Source organism: Osmia lignaria, chromosome 2, assembly GCF_051020975.1.
Source record: "Osmia lignaria lignaria isolate PbOS001 chromosome 2, iyOsmLign1, whole genome shotgun sequence".
Lineage (NCBI taxonomy): Eukaryota > Metazoa > Arthropoda > Insecta > Hymenoptera > Megachilidae > Osmia > Osmia lignaria.
This window is the reverse complement of record NC_135033.1, coordinates 2,861,736-2,881,205: the sequence shown is the minus strand read 5'-3', so window position 1 is coordinate 2,881,205 and position 19,470 is coordinate 2,861,736. Positions and strand designations below refer to the sequence as shown.

The 19,470-nt window shown below is 33.1% G+C and overlaps 1 protein-coding gene across 1 annotated transcript in view; it reads right to left on the bottom strand.

Annotated features, from left to right (window-relative positions):
- Positions 1 to 2,054: 2,054 nt before the first annotated feature.
- VGlut (Vesicular glutamate transporter) overlaps positions 2,055 to 19,470 on the bottom strand; it is a 29,606-nt gene continuing 12,190 nt past the window's right edge. The window contains exons 5-9 of the mRNA XM_034327693.2: positions 18,685 to 18,859; positions 17,249 to 17,541; positions 16,507 to 16,887; positions 12,879 to 13,088; positions 2,055 to 10,793 (exon numbers count right to left, since the gene is read on the bottom strand). Coding sequence (XP_034183584.1) covers positions 10,545 to 10,793; positions 12,879 to 13,088; positions 16,507 to 16,887; positions 17,249 to 17,541; positions 18,685 to 18,859 — 1,308 coding nt within the window. The 3' untranslated portion in view covers positions 2,055 to 10,544. The remainder of the gene's footprint in view (positions 10,794 to 12,878; positions 13,089 to 16,506; positions 16,888 to 17,248; positions 17,542 to 18,684; positions 18,860 to 19,470) is intronic.

Sequence of the window (19,470 nt, the reverse complement as noted above, 5' to 3'; positions counted from 1 at the left end):
TAGGGACAGCCCTAATCTTCAGTATGAAATAAATATATTTTACATTAAATGGCATCCATCAGTATGTATCACTTTAGTATAGAACTAAATGTCGACTCCACTCTACCACAAGTTCCTTACGTCATATGTTTTTTAAACGCATGTATCTGATGTAAAATAGCAATTAAAATAAGAAACTTTCATGTTTTTCCGATGCTGACCGGATACGTGACTTTCTTCCGTTAACGTAACTACAAATCGTTCCGCTCAACACTCAAACGATCAACGTAATCAACAAATAACAACATGTCATTTTAATTTCCGGCATTTCACTGAAAAACGAAAGTGCTATGAATCGATGATGATGCCATAAAAATGTGAATGTGCTCAAAATACGTTGGTTGTTATTGCCCGTATTAGCATTACAACCGCAGTGATTAACGTCAAATAAGCAATCGTGACTCTATCATTATCTATTTGTATTGTCATTTAATATTACGTCCGCCATAAACTATTATAAAAACGTAACATAGTTTCAACGTAATATGTACTTATATGGAATCCTCCGATTTCCACCAGGAAATTTACCTAAACCATTTCAGCCCATTTTCTTCACTCGATGGTTTTAAATAAATTTTCCTTAATGCACAATTTGTTCTATTTATATTTTAATCTGTAATTTGTAATTAAACATACTCGTTTTGCTCTTTACTCGGTAAAATGTTAAAAATAAGAATTAAAATACAGTAAAACCTCTATAAGTCGTCACCCGAATAAGTCGTCATTTACCTTTCCTCACCATTTTAAAATTTACATGGTTTTTAAATTTCTCGGTCCCTTGAATGACGACTTATCGAGGTTTTACTGTATTTTTAATTCGGTTTCACTCTGAACTATTATTTGCTGTAATTAACAATCAGGCTGTAAACTTAAAACTGATGTTCCACAAGTATTATTTTGTAATAGTTTTATGTTATCAGTCGTGTCAAACTTCTTATATGTCAAACAGCAAATCAACATTGAATTTGACATTTTTTGTACTATATTAATTTGTATTTCTTTTCTAAAGTTTTAGTTGCATTAATAAAAAAAAAAGGTGCAGTAGGCTGCTGATCTAATAGTATCAAATTTAATGACCTGCATATGCGAACAATGGGCTGAAATGGATGAATAATTTCAAAGTTTCATAATTTCATCGAATTATTCTTTCGAAAAACGTTAATGTTTACGTAAATTAAATGAAAATATGATTTGATTATATAATATAGGAGGGTCGTTAACTCTTCGTTGTACGTAACACTAGCGCAAACTATACTTAAAATACATTGCACGAAGCTTTTTATCAAAATACGTTCTGTAATAAAATATAGAAAACATTATTGTCAGCATAATTTTTTAAAGTATAAATGAACGGTATCAAAATCTGCAGTAAATAATGTATTGATAACATTCTTCCTGAAAAACATAAAAAATGTTATTCGTCTCAATTTAACTTGTTCACTATCTATTATGCCTTTACAGCAGACATGGACACTAAATAGTAAGACAGGCGCTCTTTGGTGCACGCGTGCGTCGAACGAGCTGCAGGCTACAGGAGAAGAAGACGACACCGTTCATTGTATACTCGTGAGCGCTCGCGTGCACGCCAGCCCGAGCAGTTTGTTCATGCCTGTTTTACAGTAAGCCTGGAAAACTTGCGGCTCGCGGGCCGCATACAACTTCTTCCCCCACTTCTCAGCGACGCCCACCATACTCATGCGTAGCATGAAAGGAGAGGGGGAACTAGGAGTCTATATATGGAAGGCGTGTTAAGAAGAATGGTTAATACAGGGTGATCCTCTCGCTACGCTACCCGAAAGGAAGTGCCGCCACAATAGAATGTAGAAGTCGCCATTCCATTCCTGTCATCGCTTACTTCAGGCCTGTCCAAGTAGGGGAATTTACTCCTGGAACACATGTTTTGGGTCCTCTTCCAACGCTGCTCCTTCAAGTAAGATGGGACGGTTTCGACTACCAAAGACGGTAGGAAAGACGGAGAGACGGTAGTCGGAACCGTCCCATCTTACTTGAAGGACCAGCGTTGGAAGGGAACCCAAAACATGTGTTCTAGGAGTGGATTCCCCTACTTGGACAGGCCTGGCTTACTTGACGGAGGTGGCCCCTGCAGCGAAGACGGCTGTGTGCGTGAAAATGTGTTAAGAAAATATTCTGTTCTCCACAGCGTTTAAATGGAACTCTTCTGCTCATTACACACATTTTCATGCACACAGCCGTCTTCGTTGCAGGGGTCAAGTAAGCGATGACAGAAATGGGATGTCGACTTCTACATTCTATTGTGGCGGCACTTCCTTTCGGGTAGCGTAGCGAGAGGATCAGCCTGTAGTAGGGGACCCAGCAGACTAGCAGTGGGAGTCGCGTGACAACAGCGAGGAGGATATTGCCAGTCCTATTCTGCGGTACATGTATAAATGTCTTTTTCAATATGAATGATTAGAATTGATAATAATAAGATCAAATAAAAAGTTAGTAGATAGTTTAAGTACAAATAAAAGAATAAAAGAAATAATAATGATAAAATAATTTGCAAGTTTCTATTATTTAGTTATAATCCAACAACTTCGTAAAGCTATTGTCTATTGTAGGTATATTTTTGTTATTATTACTAGACTAATACAGTTAATGTCCAATATAAATGAACCCAATAATATTAAAAATGTTTTACAATTCTTCGAAGCTATAGTTTATATGACTTCTTCCCATGCCTATATATTTCATTGTCAGTTATACATATAATGTGTAAACTCGGTCTTTATATATTGTTAGATTATGGTTGCTAATGACTTTACTATTAATACCACCACTTTAAAATGAATTTATACTTAAATAGAAGTTCATCGTCTTGTTTTATTGTCCTCGATATATTATATTTTTTATTATTATTATTGTCAGAGATCAGATTAAACGAAGAGTTAACGAGTATTTTTAAACAATTCTTAACAACGAATTAGAATACATAGCAATTCTATTGGTTTTGTTGCGTGATAACAAGTGCATGAAATTGTGAAATATTATTGTCTGCACCACGAAACACGTTCAAAAAGTAAATATTCGAAAGCACACCCGTAATATCTATATAAGTTCAAAATAACTTTTTTAATGATTCTTTTCGATTATGATTATACCCTCGATTATCGATCACCGTACATGTTGCCCACAACGATATATACATACATATATATATATGCGTATATGTAATATACAAGGTGTTAAAAAATAGGGTCTAAGACTTTTTAAATTTATATATCTTGTTACTTAAACGTTATTAATGAAAGATTAAATGATATAGTGTAATAATTCTTATTAAGCTGTGCTAATTGATATTCATGTTATTATTCATATGTTTTACTTTTATACTAAAGTTTATAATATTTAATAACTAAAAATTATATATTTTTTTTTCTAAATTACTCTTAATATCAGTATCTTTAAAATTAAGATTTTGAAAATCCCTGCTTCTCCTATATTACCATTTTCTCTAGGGAAGTCCACTTTGCTCGATATTGTACGTACTATTATAACCCCGGACTCTATTTTTATGAGCCTTCCATTTACTAAAAGATATTCAATTAAATTTTTTTTACCGTTGTCCTTTTTTTACGATTAAATGTCATTTAATTTAGTTTAGAAGAAATTTCAATTTTTGGACCTTTATCAACCAAGAGGGCCCTCGTAGGTTTGATAGCCCCAGGCCCCAGAAATTTTAATTCGGTCCTGTTTGTACAACAATTTGAATATAAATAAAAAAAAGATTATCATAATGCTTGTTTGAAGATTTAACTCTGATCAGTTTAGTCAATTATTTAATATCTATAATGATAAATAATATTAATATTGAATATCAGTAATGCTATATAATATTATTCAGTATTTAGTTTAATTAATTATTTAATATTAGATCAAATTTCAAAATATTGCACTTTCAAATCACCATTTTACAAACTGTTTTGTTGAATCAAAATATGCACTAATGGCTTCAATAACTTTTTTTTTAATGCAATATTAAATTGTTGATTCCATCATTTGAAAACTTTTCCTTTCTAAATTAAATAAATCCTTCGATCCTTTAGACAGATTTTAGCAGTTTCATGTAATAGTATAAATCAATAATCCGGTAACTATTATTCACATATTTCTCCTCTGAAAAATTTTAATATTCACATAAATATAAATATTGCATTGAACTGAAAAAGGGAAACGTTTTTCACAAAAATGCCAATAAATTTTATACCAAAAAATTTCTCAATGAATATCAGAAACGCTTAAAGTCTTAGATCCTCTCTTTTAAACATTCTATATGTATAATATATCATTCGTAACATTACGCGTAACGTACAACATACATAGATACCGTATAATAACCCTTTCGTACGTATTATTCATTAAGATATAACAATTAATATTATGTTATTTACATACCGTTTATAAATATCAAGACTCATATCAATCATGGAATCATTGCTTTTCTATGAAAACCTCTTCACGTGCTTGTCTTCAAAGACTAAAGAAATTACATCTAGAGGTGAGAAATAATATACTGAAATTCTTTAACACGTTGACTGTTAAATATATGCAAAACTCAAGAAAAAAAATTTAACTTTCTCTATTCAAAAATGTTTTTAAAGCTGATATAGAACTATCGACAATAATGTATGAATAGTAAAAAAGAAAAAATTAAACTTTTATGATCAATTTCTTACAGATTAATAGTACATTGCTTCTAATTCACAGTGGGTCATTTGGATTCAATATTCCTCTGTACAAGATATGTCACAAGAGTGCACAATAAAAAATATAAAAAAATAAGCTCAACTCAAAATCTGAATAAAAAAATCAGTCCTTAATATTTATAAAATGTATTATGTATATGTATATTCCATGGGGTTGTCCTAAATATGGCTATTTCTATAGTGACGGTCAACGTGTTAATTCGATTCGTAGAAACCTTATAGCGAATTTCTGTTATCAGATATCTACACAAGATGAAGAAGAAAAAATGTTCAAATACAAAAGGGTTAATGTGATAATCGTGGACTGAATGCGTACGTATATATGCGTATGCGTATGCGTATGCATATATGTTTATCGTTACACCACGACACAATCAAGGAAACGTATGTATATAACATCTAATCCTTACTCGACTTTTAGCGTATTGAATTATATATTGGCCACATATATCCTTGTTAATTATGTATCTATAACTTTTAAAAAGGTATCGCGTTAAATTGACTAATCTCGTGGATTCTCGGGCAACGGAAAGAAGGGCTGCTCGAATAATGTAGGTACCATAGTATTTCGAGTAATTTCATGATTCGACGTTTAATGTGTACATACACGTATACAGCGAACTCTCGATCGATCGTCTCTTGATTGACCCTTTCATTTTTAACGAAAAATGAAAGTTACTGAAGTAGAGGAGGCGGTAATAATATTTATTAAAACTAGAATTTGATAATATTATTATTTGATAATAATGAAATTTTGATAAATAATAGTGTTTACAGTTTTTTACTATATGTAAATTTGCAATTTGAAAATATTAAAAAAATAATAGAGATTTAGTGTAACTGAGCTTTTATTTAAAAGTTAATTATTTTAGTGCAGAATAATTAATTGATGTAGGTGGCTTTAACCTACTGACGATGGAGTATGTAAAGAGCCACAACTTTAATTTGTGACAACCACTGAACCGCTATATAACGAAGAGGACTTTGGCCATGCTTGACCTAGTGTAAGTTACTATTGTTTTATTTATCAATTTCAACTATCCATTTAGTACCTTATAAAATTAATATAATATTATTATAAGTTTCACAATTTATTTTGCTCTAAAATAATATTGAATTTCAAGATTGACAAGTTCTTGATTTTCCTTGAAAAAGGTGAAAAATTTGTAACTTTCTAAAGTTATTCATATTTTCTTCTATCTCTTCTTAAAGATAAAAAAAAAATGAATTTTCTGTATTATTACCATCCTCTCTACTAAAATTCATTGAATGCCTATAGATACTTATGGCATATGATGAATGAACTTCTAGAACGCCTATATGCACCAATAGCCACGAAAGGGTCGATTTTTTCTTTTTCTTTTACTGTTCCCTTAGACGAATTTCTGAATAATTTATTGGATTTGCAAATTCATTTGTACGATTTGCTTTTCCTCTAGCTGATATACATATTAGATAATATGTATACCTGTATATATTTTTATTCATAGTGAAGATACAACTCGACTAATTCGAGTTTAAATGTACACTGTATCTTATCATCGAATAATCTTATTCACAATAAAATACTTTCACCGTCAACAATGTTTCTACACCATTTTCTATCAGATCATCAACTGAATTCCCAACCTTCTTGTTTCTCTTCTGTAGCATTATTTATTAAAATTCAACAAATAACAATTCTCAATTAAACCAATAATCTTTTCCCATATTTGCAATAATATTTCAACCTCCCTGCGTTAAAGTTTAGGCAGTTTTACAGAAAAAAAGTCGCGCATTTAATTCTTGACCTAAATTTTTATCTAATCATCATCCTTTCTCAATGTTTCTTCAATTTAATCTCTTGAACGACCGATCGACGTTGAAACTGTATACGATTTATGTATACTTTTTGATTATATACATCTGTATCATCACGATTCGCCCGCGAAACAATGCAATGAATTAGACAACTCATTCGCCTTTTCTATACAGGGTGATCGAAAAATAGAATTCAAGAATTACAAGGTAGATCGCATTTTTTAAATGGAATTATTAATCCTTTCTGAACATACGATTCGTAGGACCATCATTTATCATTTTAGTAAATGCAGATGAATTTTCTTTGCGAAGTTTAAGAATTTAATAGGATAATTGAGATTTATATTAATTTTTAAATAATTGTACTAACACGCATTAAAGTATGCTTAATTTAAATACTTAGAGACCCATCATTTGAAGAAAGATGTACATTGTTAGAGCTATTAACAATTTTCACTTTTGGTAACTAACGTACCATTTTATTTTTGTTGTACTCTTTTCTGTACAGTAGACTTCCGTTATATTGCCACGTGAGCGATTTGTCCTTCATACAGATTTTCAAGCACAACAGTGCCACTCTACAACCATCATACTCTATGAAAATGTTATATTTTTATCTTCTTTTTCCCCTCCAACTGAAAATTTGAAAGCTTAAAAAATTGTTCGCCTCTACAGCCGGCTACAGCTCCTTCCACGAGAATGTAACAAAAATCTACTGTATCTGGATTCTTCCAAATCTTAAAAGCTTAGCTTATGTTATAAATTTCACATCAGTAAATTTAAGACACTCATCTCCAGGGTCAAATTAAAGGGAGTTTTAATGGGAACCCCACGCCCCGCTTTCTAGGACCCCGTAATAAGCCTTCTACTTATTATGTCAAATACTATTAAATGAAAATTTTTTTTATCGTTGCTCTTTTTCCTTAGGATTAAATGTTATTTACTTTTATTGAGAATAAATTTCATTTTCTGAACCTTTAGCAACAAAAGGGGCTCCAAAAATCTTAATTTGGTCGTGCCGATCCACTAATTTCCAAACAGTCAACAAATTTTGATGGAATTATCAAAATTAAAAATGGCTCTGATAATGTTCATATTCCTTCCTGTGTTTTCATCAAGAATTATTTGCTCCTTTTAAAGAATATTCTCTACCTTGTAAATCATGAAATCTCTTTTTTCTTTAAACTTCCTGTATATTAATGTCTCTGACCATTGGTGATTCACCAAACATGATCAAGAAATAACGTTTGTATATAGTAACGAAATATATATTATATGTTTGTATGTGTATGTGTGTTCGTGTTATGCCCGTGTGCGAATATATAATATAGTAATAATACGAAGTACAAACATCTAGGACAATGTATAATAACGCGATGTGTCCCTAATTCACGAACAAACGTTCGAAACTTTCATGTATATACTTTCATCAAATACGTACAGTAGAACTCAATCTATCCGAACCGTAGCACCAAATTGTTGAAACTGTAATTGAAAGATCGCGATATCGTTATACAGAAATTCCAGATGATTTCATCACTGAAGTCCCTGGAAATTTCGATCAACGTATTGACATTATTCTTGACGAATTTCTAAATCGCGATTGCTAAATTGTGTAACCTCTTCAAAAATAACGATACAAATTTTGACCTTTCATATTGAATTCTGAATAAAAAATACGGTGCATTTAATTAGCTTGGAATTTGTTATTTATCAATTGAAATATGATTGTTGCATCATTACGTAAATTAAAATAAAGTGTTGTTATTATACTTTAGGGATTAGAATTAAGGAATGTTGCTACAGCTTATCTAATTAAGGAAGTTTACTATAGGAAACTTCTAGAATAATTTGGGAAGTAAGAGATTTTTCTTTAAGGTGAAACCACTATAATTTAGGTATTAGGGAATTTAACTAGAAAAGGTTTTTATTCTATTCTATTCTAGGAAAATTCTACCTGCTATAATTCATTGATTAAGAAATTTTGCTATAAGATACTTTTACCAATTTAAAAGTTAAGGAAGTAGGAAATTTTCCTATAGAGGAATTGAGCTATAATTTATGAATTAAGGAATTTCACTATAAAATAATTTCACCTAAATTAGCACTTCAACTCTACAATAATTTAGCAGTAATAGGATTATAAAATTCTACTACAGATGAATTTTACTATAGTTATATTATAGTAAAAATATAGAAACTAGGGTAACTATACTATACTATACGATATGTATAATATTATATACTAAATATAATACCTATACAGCTACGTTACAATTTGGAAATTAAAAAATTGTGAAATTTTACTACCGACGAATTGTACTATAATTCATGAATTAATCAATTAAGAAATTTTGCTATAGAAAAACTGTATTATAATTCATGAATGAAGGAATTTTTTTTTTAAGACACCTGTACTATAACATAGAGATTAATGAATTTTACTATAATTAACCTATCAAGTATCTACATTAAAATGGAACCTTATAAATCATTTAACTTAACACGTTATTAGGTAAATAAAATACGAAATAAAAAACAGTTATCTTCGAAGAGGTTACATACTCAAAAGATCTTATTGGTGCCCAACATGAGTCTCCACTCAAAGTGATCAGGTCCCAACAAATAGAGCCCTACAGTACTTTATACCTTATCGAACTAATACTTTCATCATGTTATCACTTTCTTACGAATACTTTCATACGTTTCAGAATTCCATTAGGATCCGTGTGGTTTTTTTGCGAATACACATTTAAACTCGAAAGGCTTAGACAATGACCTCGTCTATGATACGACTTGTACCTGAATAAACGTATTAATGCACTCCATTTATCCGAACGCTTCACGAAACAGCGTTACCGAATGATGTATTTAACTACCAAAACCCACCAGTCCTATCATCATGAAAATATTGACGTTTCGATAATTTAATTCGTTCTGGTTATCATCGAGGACCGACATGTACTGTTTTGAGATTCACCATTCTCCTCGCCATTTATACTTGGCATTGATTCATTCCTTTGTTTTTTTTTTTCTTTTTATTGCTATGTTTCTACTGTTTTCCATCATTTAAAAGTCAGCCATCAACGCGAAAAGAAAGAAGAACACAGAAATACCTAAAAGTATCAGCTGATCGTGCTGAACCGATTTCTCTCGCCAAAACCTTCTCGTTATTGTCTTCGATTAATAATTATTGTCTGCGAAGGTTTGGCCGTTGATTATTGTCTGCTTACGTTCTCTTAGAAATCACATTTGCTTTGTATCTTGTTAATATTAAGCTTAGCTACTTTCAACTTAGGCCGCTCTCTTCCACTTCTTATCTTTTTATTTTTCATTTATTTCCTGCATCAGTGGAAGATATATTCAATGGACAGGCCAATTTCAGACTCATCGAATATTTCATTTCGATTGGCTTCGTTTCTTCAGCGTGAAAGCGTACATAACTTGCTGATAATTAATGTAGAAAGTGTCCTCTATGATTTCTTTCACTGAAATCCTTTTGATCTCTTTCTATCTTTTTTTTGTTAATTTTAATTTATGTAATTGTCGACTTACAGCACTATACCCTGCACTCTTAGGTATTGCAATAAAGAAAATTTCATCCCTTGCAATGTGTACTAATTTCAATTATTTGGAGGTTCTGAATAATCCTTTCAACGTGTTTCTGATACTGCATTCATTGATTAATTACTATGACTGAAAATATCAAAGATTGCTATAAGAATTTCTTCCTGAGTATCTGATCCCTTTACTGAGATAAACTGAACCAAGAAATGAAATTCTATGATTTAAGATTAAGAAATAGATTAGAATATTAGCTAAGCAGGTCGAATGAGTACCAGAAGCAGCTTTAAAATTAAAGAATCAGTCACCTTGAACAGAAGATTTCCTTACGCTTGTTGGATTTACTCTTCTTTCTTCTTCTTCGTCTTCTTCTTCTTCATCTTTCTTTTCTTCTTCTTCTTCTTCTCGATGAATTTAATTCCATTGCTGATTTTGCTGTGTAACATCGTACGTATAGTCGTTCGTTGCTGGTGGTTGTACCAGAGACGCGTTTATGTCGGTAACGAAGGGGTTCGTCGAATGGAAAGGATTGCTGGCGTTGGTTTCCGTCGACCCGTAACTTATTACGGGTGCTTTTTCTTGTTGGACGTACATATTGTCCGCGGGAGGTTGCTCGTAATTGTTCCAGTCGTCCGTTTCACCTCCACCCATGGATGGTTGTTTCTGAAGAAGAGAAATTTTATTATTTAATAATTATACAAATCGTATCATTGTTGATATTAAAAAAAGTACGCATAATATTTCGTGAAAAATCAACAAATTTCATCAGAATATTTAGAAGTCAACAGGACCGAATAAGATTTATAGAGGCCGGGGCAATCAAACTTTAGAGGGCCTACTTAATTTGCAATAACAATTAGGTCCAAAATTTGCGAAATTATAATGGAGTCCGAAATTCAAAATTTGTTGACATAGTAGATTATTCGAAATAAAACATGTTGGTGGATACGTAGAAAAAGATACCGCCTTCAAATGTCGATTATATTATTAATTAATACACAAGATGTTCGACAACAGGTGGGAGATTTTTTTAAGGGATGATTCTAGGGATCAAAATAAGACGAAAATCAAAAATGTCGGAATAGCGTTTGTGGCTTTGCTTTCCAGTAATTAACGTTTAAAAATTCGAGTAAAAAGCACCTAAAACCTGCAATCTGCCCAACACCGACGACTGAACGTCAGATCAGCAGGGGTGGGTACAGTCAGAACCAAGAGAGAAAGCCGAATGCTGCAGTACCGAGAAACAGAATAGCACGAGGTAAGTTTCTACTATTCAATGATTCTTGGTTATGACTGTACCTACCCCTGCTGACCTGACGTTCAGTTGTCGGTGCTGGGCAGATTGCAGGTTTTAGGTGCTTTTTACTCGAATTTTTAAACGTCAATTACTGGAAAACAAAGCCACAAACGCTATTTCGTCATTCTTGATTTTCGTCTTATTTTATCCCTAGAATCACCTCTTAAAAAATCTCCCACCTGTTGTTGAACACCCTGTATATTTAAGGCCATCATTCTGAGTTACTTTTGAAAAGTTTTACTTGACGGTCGTTGTTTGTTAAATAGTTATGAATAAAGAAATTTGAAAAATATAATTATTGACGTTAGTATTGAAAAATATAGTATTTGAGGGCTATATTCAGTTGTATTAATCTGAACCTAATCTTCCACAATTTTTTAGGTCAGGTTCGGTTAGATCAATTCAATCTCATTGCCAAAATATGGACTGCAATACTGATAAACTTATGAAATCCTTAGCTACATTATTAATTATTAAATGAATCAACTCGTTTTGAAATGAATATTAAACTAAATAGGTATTTGTCTCGCATTTTTCAAATACTGAGGTGAGAGGTGGAATATTCTTCTTCGACATTATTTTTTTTTCTAATATGTACCTATTATTTGCCCAAAGAACCTTTATTACTAACTATGAATTTTTCGTTATAAATGAAAAATTAAGAATTTGGTATCTATAAAATTAACCCTTGGACGGTGGACCATGGAGAGAGTCACAATTTTAATTTAATTTTGTATTTCACGGTTTTTATCATTTTTTAAATTATACACTATTCTTTTAAAAATTATTCTTCTAATATATGAAACTTCTTCGTTTAAAAATAACACATTCAACTTTAGGTTAAAATTTTTCTATATGGTTTGTAAGTTTGGGTCATGACTGACCCAGGCTCCACTGTTCAAGGGTTAAAAGGACTGACAATGAGTGACTAACAAGTTGTCAAAGTAAGGTTCGGTTTTAAGAAATAGAAAATGCAACTAAACACCATGAATGCTAATGAATGTAATGAATCACTTATTATTAGATCCAGGGCCGGTTTTAGCAATATTCGCGCCCTGGGCGAGATTATCGTGGCGCCCATTCAGGGGTACAAAATTTTTAAGAAAAAAAGACAAGGGAATAATATGAAACGATGAATCTGTAGTTAGATTGTAAAAATTGTTAAACTACATAGCAACTTTACTAATCTAAACTAGGGACACCGGGCTGCGGCGCCCCCTTCAGATCTAGCGCCCTGGACGATTGCCCCCCCTCCCCCCAACGCCGGCCTGGATTAGATCAAATAAAACAGTGAGTTAATTACAAATATTCTAAGTCGTAAAACATTACAATACCGTGTAATGAATAAAGTTATATTGTTACCGTTATTATGATACTTATGAGGATTACTAAAAACAACCCCCACAAAATATTATGTTATTTTTGTATAAAGAATGATAAACAATACGTACAATAAATTCAGATTGCATGGTATTTGGCGGCGGCGGAACTGCTGGTTTCGTTTGTCCAAATTCATCCAAAGCGTTCCAACTCTTTTGCTCTTCTGCAACTGGATCAGCCCACGGTTGTAATTCTCCGGAACAAAATATCGCATAAAATGTTACACCAAATATGTGTACACAAGCTGCTATAATAAAGACGTTCTTCCAACTTTGTGCATCCTTTAAAAAAAATATTAATCATTATATTAGATGAAATTCAATTTTCTTCTTATCCAATCAATAGAGCGTATAATGATTTTTAAGACCAATAAAATTGGATCTTTTTTTTTCATTACAAAGCTTTGGTCTCTATTACGTTTTCCTTTAATTTAATTTAATTTAATTTAATTTAATTTAATTTAATTGTTTAAGGTCGCATACACCTCGTGGTTATTAGCGACCACTGTTACATTTGTAGGTAGTCAAAGTATTAGGTAGCTATAGCGAGTTGTACAGTTCAATGCCTTTTAGAAAATTCACTATATTTTTACACTGGTTGTGGCTGTTAAGCAGGGTGCGAGCTTCATTGAGGAAATTATGTTTGAGTCTTTTTCCGCTGTATTTGGGGCATCGCAATAAAATGTGTTTAACACTGTAGTTTTCGTCGCAGTCCGAGCATTTCTTCGGTTCTTCCTTTGTCATCAGGTGGATATGGGTTAAATTTTTGTGACCGATTCTCAATCTGGTTATCCGGACTTGGTCCGCTCTGGATAGCGATAGGGCTGGATTGTGTTCGAAGATGTTCTTTCTTAACGTTTTAAGGTAGGTGTGTCTCGAATTTATCCACTGTTCATTGCGTAACGATTCCAATAGCGCTTTTACTGAGTTTTCCAGGTCCTGATAGTAGACTGGTATTTGAGAGTGTTCTTCCAATAGAGATGCTCTTTTAGCAGCGTCATCAGCTTGTTCGTTTCCTGTTATGCCAACGTGGGAAGGAACTCATCGAAACAGTATATTTTTGGTGTTCGGTTTAGATATTTCTTCTATTGTTTCTTTTATAATGGGGTTTTCTGATTTTATATTTTTCAGTGATAAAAGGGTACTCATTGAGTCAGTGTTAATAATAAAATTTGATTGGTTGGATTTTTTAATGTAGTATATTGCTTACAGGATGGCATAAGCTTCGCTCGAGAATACTGAGTAATGTTTTGGGAGTTTGATAAGTATTTCTTCTTTCTTGTCTACGATAATTGCGCATCCAGCATTGTTTTTAGATTTAGAACCGTCTGTGAAAATATTGATATACTCTGGAAATTTGTTGAGGTTTTCTAGAAATAGATTTTTCGTGATTAGTGGGTTCGTACTATTTTTTGGGCTTGCAGCTGTTTCTGCTAGTATTTGCGGAGTTTTTAATGTCCATGGCGGAACTAGATATTGTTTTGTTGGCAAAATGAGAGGTAGTTGGAGGTTTATTTCTCTGAAATATTTTTGTATGCGGATATTGAATGGTTTCGGAGGTCTTGATTTCTTTCTAAATTGGTTTACAGTAAAAGCTGGATATATGCAACGAAAGATTGGCTGAATATATGCATCATCGCTATCCCCTCTACTTGGGAGGATCCCCCTAAGCGAACCGAGACGCTCGACGAGGAAGCCGTGTACAGTAAAACCTGGATAAATTCAACGAAAAAATGCTTGGATAAGTGAAACATCGCTATCCCCTCCACTTGGGGGGATCCCCCTAGGCAAACCGAGCCGCTCGACCAGGAAACCGTGTAATATGATCCTACCGTAATATTGGTGTGACTAATATTAATTCAACGATAAAACCTTTTTATTTTTAACCTTTTCTCAATGAAACTTTTACTAACGCATTTGTGAGATTTTTCTGATTAAAATGATACCAAACATAAGGCAGGCCGTACACCAAAGATGCATCAAACACGCAACATGCAACATGCAACACGTCGCATGTTGTATACGAACGTAGAATAGGTATCGCGGTTGAATACAAACGATGTGTACGGACGCAGAATCGACACCTCGACTGGATATATGCAACTTTAAATGCCCAGAATCGACACCTCGGCTGGATATATGCAACGTCTGGGTCCCAATGTTTGTTGCATATATCCAGCTTTTACTGTACATAGTTATTGGGAAAACTTTTTTGGTAAGCTGAGCAGTTTGGAGATGATGCGATTTTTAACGCATAGTCGGGGCTTAGTTTTTTTTTTTCTATGTTCCAGAGTTGGGAGCGTGTTTTGCACAGCATACTTTCAACTGGACTCGTACGGGAGGCTCCAGTAGCTAGTCTTGCCGCTGTGTTGTTGATTGGGGAGAGCATATTTAGTGCTTTTTGTTTTGCTTAGTCATAGATTAAGGAACCATAATCAATTTTGAAACGAATGAACGATATGTATGTGTTTTTTATAATTTGGAATTCTGCTCCCCAGATCTTCGATGACAGAATCTTTAGGATATTTAGGCGTCGGTTGCATTTGTCTCTTAGTGATTTTAGACGAGGTATCCAGGTGAGTTTTTTGTCGAAAATTAATCCTAGAATTTTTGTTTGTTCGAGAGTTTGAAGTTCGCCGAGAGTCCGCCGAGAAGGAGATTTATTACAAGTGGGCTATTCTGTCTTGAGAAAATATAATAGTTACAGTGGTTTTGGATTGTGAGAATTTAAAGCCAGTTAATTCTGAGAATTTTTGAAGTTTGTTTAGGGTTTGTTGTAGGATTTCTTCTGTAGTTTTGATTAAATCGAGTTTTTTTTAAATCGAAACCGAATACTGCAGTACCGAGAAACAGAATAGTACGAGGTAAGTTTCTACTATTCAACGATTCTTGGTTATGACTGTACCGACTCCTGCTGACGTGACGTTCGGTTGCCGGTGCCGAGCGGATTGCAGGTTTCTGGCGCTTTTCACTCGAATTTTTAAACATTAATAACTGGAAAACAAAGCCGTAAACGCTATTTCATTATTCTTGATTTTCGTCTTATTTTGATCCCTAGAATCACCCCTTAAAATATTGCCCAACTGTTATCGAACACCCTGTATATGTCTTTATTTCACTAGAAATTATGATATTGATAATAACAGAGATTAAATGGAAATTTAGTTTGATAAATATCACATCATAATTATCAACTCTTTATTCTTATAAGGAAATACTTTTAATCACATAACTATAATCATTTATTAATAATATCTAAAGACATGCATGAAAAACTGTTCGTCTATTAAGTTAACAATGTACTATAAAAATAATGAACAAAAATGCTGAAGAGGAGCAAAACAATTTTTCAAAATATTATAACAAGCATTGGTGTAACTAGGATTTTTGTCTGGGGTGAGCCAAATTTCTTAGTCTCATTAACAGTGATAAGTATACAGTATTTCGTATTTCGCAAAATTTTGCAAGAAAATAGTCAAATCTGAGAACTTTAGAACTTTAGAATGATGAGAGAGTCGTCCCAATTGGGGGGGGGGGTCTACTCTTGGCTTCTACCTAGTTACGCCAATCATAAAAAGAAAAACAATTGATCTTTACAAATATTCTATTGATTGGATAAGAAATCATCTAATATTAAGTAATTAATTAAAGCAATCAATATTAATCTTTCTTTAAAATAATTAATTCTCATCAAACATACCTTCTTCTCCGTAATATTATCCACGAAAAATGGTACCAAAAGTCCTGCTATCGTACCGACTCCATTAGACATTCCCATCAAAATACTTGCATATCTGGGTGCGATGTCGAGATGGTTAACATTGAAACCGGAAATGGCAAAGCCACTGCAAGCAACACCGAATGCAAGAGCAACGATCGCAGCTGTACCATTTCTATGGGTGGTCGCGTTGGCTACCACCAGGAAGAAGATTGCCTCCATGCCGAAACCACCACAATTAAACAGTTTTCTGACGTTCGTCGTCGATAATATTTCACGTTTTCGTAGGTAGTCAGCTAGTAATCCTCCGCAAGGCACGATCATCGTCATCAGCAAGTGTGGAAGAGAACCAATTACACCCGTCTGAAATAACAGCAAAAGTAACGTTTCACTTTTATTAACATTATAAAATTATGCAAGTTTCTTAAATATGTCTTTATAAATAAAAATTTGGTAAATTCACAAAACAAAATATTCATTCAAATTCAATTCGTTGGAAACTAAATTTTGTTATAAAAAAATGTATTGTCTATTTTTGAATTATTTTTACATGTAGAATCATTCATTATTCAATTATACCTTATACTATATCTTATACGCTAAAATGTTATTGGTGGATGTTAACATTTATTTCTATTTGATATTGCAAGATTGAAAGAGCTTAGAAGTTATATTGAATAAAATTTTTATTTCTAATATATAAATACTGCAGCTCGAGACTCACTTCCACTAGAGGCATGCCGAAGGCTTCGTGCATAAAACGAGCTTGGAAGAGCACTAGTAGATAAAAGTTCCAGGATCTGCAGAAGTTGGCCACGATTATGGCGTGAACCGGCATCGACGTAAAGAACTTACGCCACGGCGTTGTTGAAAATGTTGGAATTGGTATTTGAGCTTGTCCTTGGCCGAGAGAGTCTTCGATGTAACGAAGCTCCCGTGCAGAAATGCAAGGATGTTTGGATGGTTTTTCAAAGGCTAACCATAGCCAAAAACAGTACCAAACCAATCCACACATACCTGAAAATTTCAATTATTTACATTACTCTTTCGGTCAAGAATATTCATATTTTTTAAAATATTTCATTAGAAACAAACAACCTTAAAATCTATTCTAGTAAAGGTATATATAGTACACTCTCGTTATATTGCCACCTGAGCGATTTGATCTTCACACAGATTTTCAAGAATACTGGTGCAGCTCCTTCATCGTCAAGCCTACGAAGACCCCCCCACCCCCACGCATACACCTAAAAAGAGACCTTGGAAGCTTGCAAAATTTTCCACTCCTACAACCTCCTTCTTATAACGAAAGTCTACTGTATAACATAACCGGAATATTTTGTATTTATGTTTAATTGTAAAATTGGGTGATAAAAATAATGTTGTCGAAGTATTCAAACGGGAGGCCCTGGGCAAGTGCCCAGCAGTGATGTGCTTTCGTAGGATCTTTTTCTCACTAGGAGTCTGAAAATATCATGTGATTCTATAGCCGTATACATTACACCCATGAAAGTGACCCACGTAGTTTTCTACAGTTTCTCTTACCCTTACAACAACGGTTGATATTGGTACAATAAATCGGCCGTTAGACGTAAAAATAGCAATACATTTTATTATTATTATTTAAATGGTATTGTATATTATTTATTAAAGCTTTTTCCCCTCCTGAAAACTTCCTCTACATATCTTCTTGATTTGGGGCCGAATGATACTTTTATACTTCAAGAACGTAAGTACGTCATTGAGATGCTCCTAGTACTTTTGTAATATGCATGCACCAGAAATCCGACAATAGTGCATCACTGGTGCTCCGTTGCCCACTGCGCAAGCTATAATAACACTAAATCTACTAAATTGGTCGAAATGACGGAAAATTAATTTCTATTGAGATGAAAAATTATTGTAAATGCTGGTTTATGCTAAATTCTTTATCTATTTAATTTTTTAGTTTATTTTCAATTTAAAGATAAATACTTAATATAGACACTTAATTCTTGAATTTTATTTTTTAATTTAACACTCTTCATCTACATCGTTGGTTCAATATTAAAAACAATCAAAATCTGGTGCTTTTAGATATCTATTTAATTTAATTGAATTTGCAGGACCAATATAATCAGTGGTCGTTATTATAGTCGATATATTAAGGGACTGGCTTACCATAGAAATAAAAGGACGCCGTCCAGCCGAATACTGAGGTTAAACAACCTGAAAGTGGCATTCCTATAACCATTGCAGCATAGGAGCCACAAAATGCCAGTGTGGCTAAACGTGATCTCTCCAAGGGTGGCGCCCAATATTTCCAAATACCGTGACACGCCGGATACGTGACACCCTGAGAAAACAGAAAATTGTAAAAATTAGATTTAACCCTTATTAAACAATTAGTAAGAAACGTGAAAAATATGGTAGCCTAAGATAAAATATAACCTTTTACTTTTTGAGCACAAAACACTTTTCAGAATATTTAAATAACATATAATACACCGTGTTCGACAATAGGTGGGACAAACTTTAAAAGATGCTTTTGGAGATCCAAATACGACGAAAATCAAGAATGACAAAATAGCGTTGGCGGCTTTGTTTTTTAATTATAAACGTTAAAAGCTTCGGATAAAAAGCGCCTTAAAATCGGCAATCTGGACACCACCGACGAATGAATATCGTGTCAGTAGAGGCGTGTACAGTCATTGCCAACAATCCTTGAATATTAGAAGCTTACTACATTATATTGTGTTCCTTTTTGTTATAGTATGACATGAAGTGCTAACAAAACGTTGCTCAGCATTAACCTTTTTTTTAAATTTCAGATAAAATGTTATAACGCATATCGTACATTATTATGAGATTGTTAATTGTTCACACGTTACTTTAATGATTGCAGCACTTATTAGAAACAGAATAGCACGTGGTGAACTCCTAGTATTCAATGACTGTTGGCTGTAA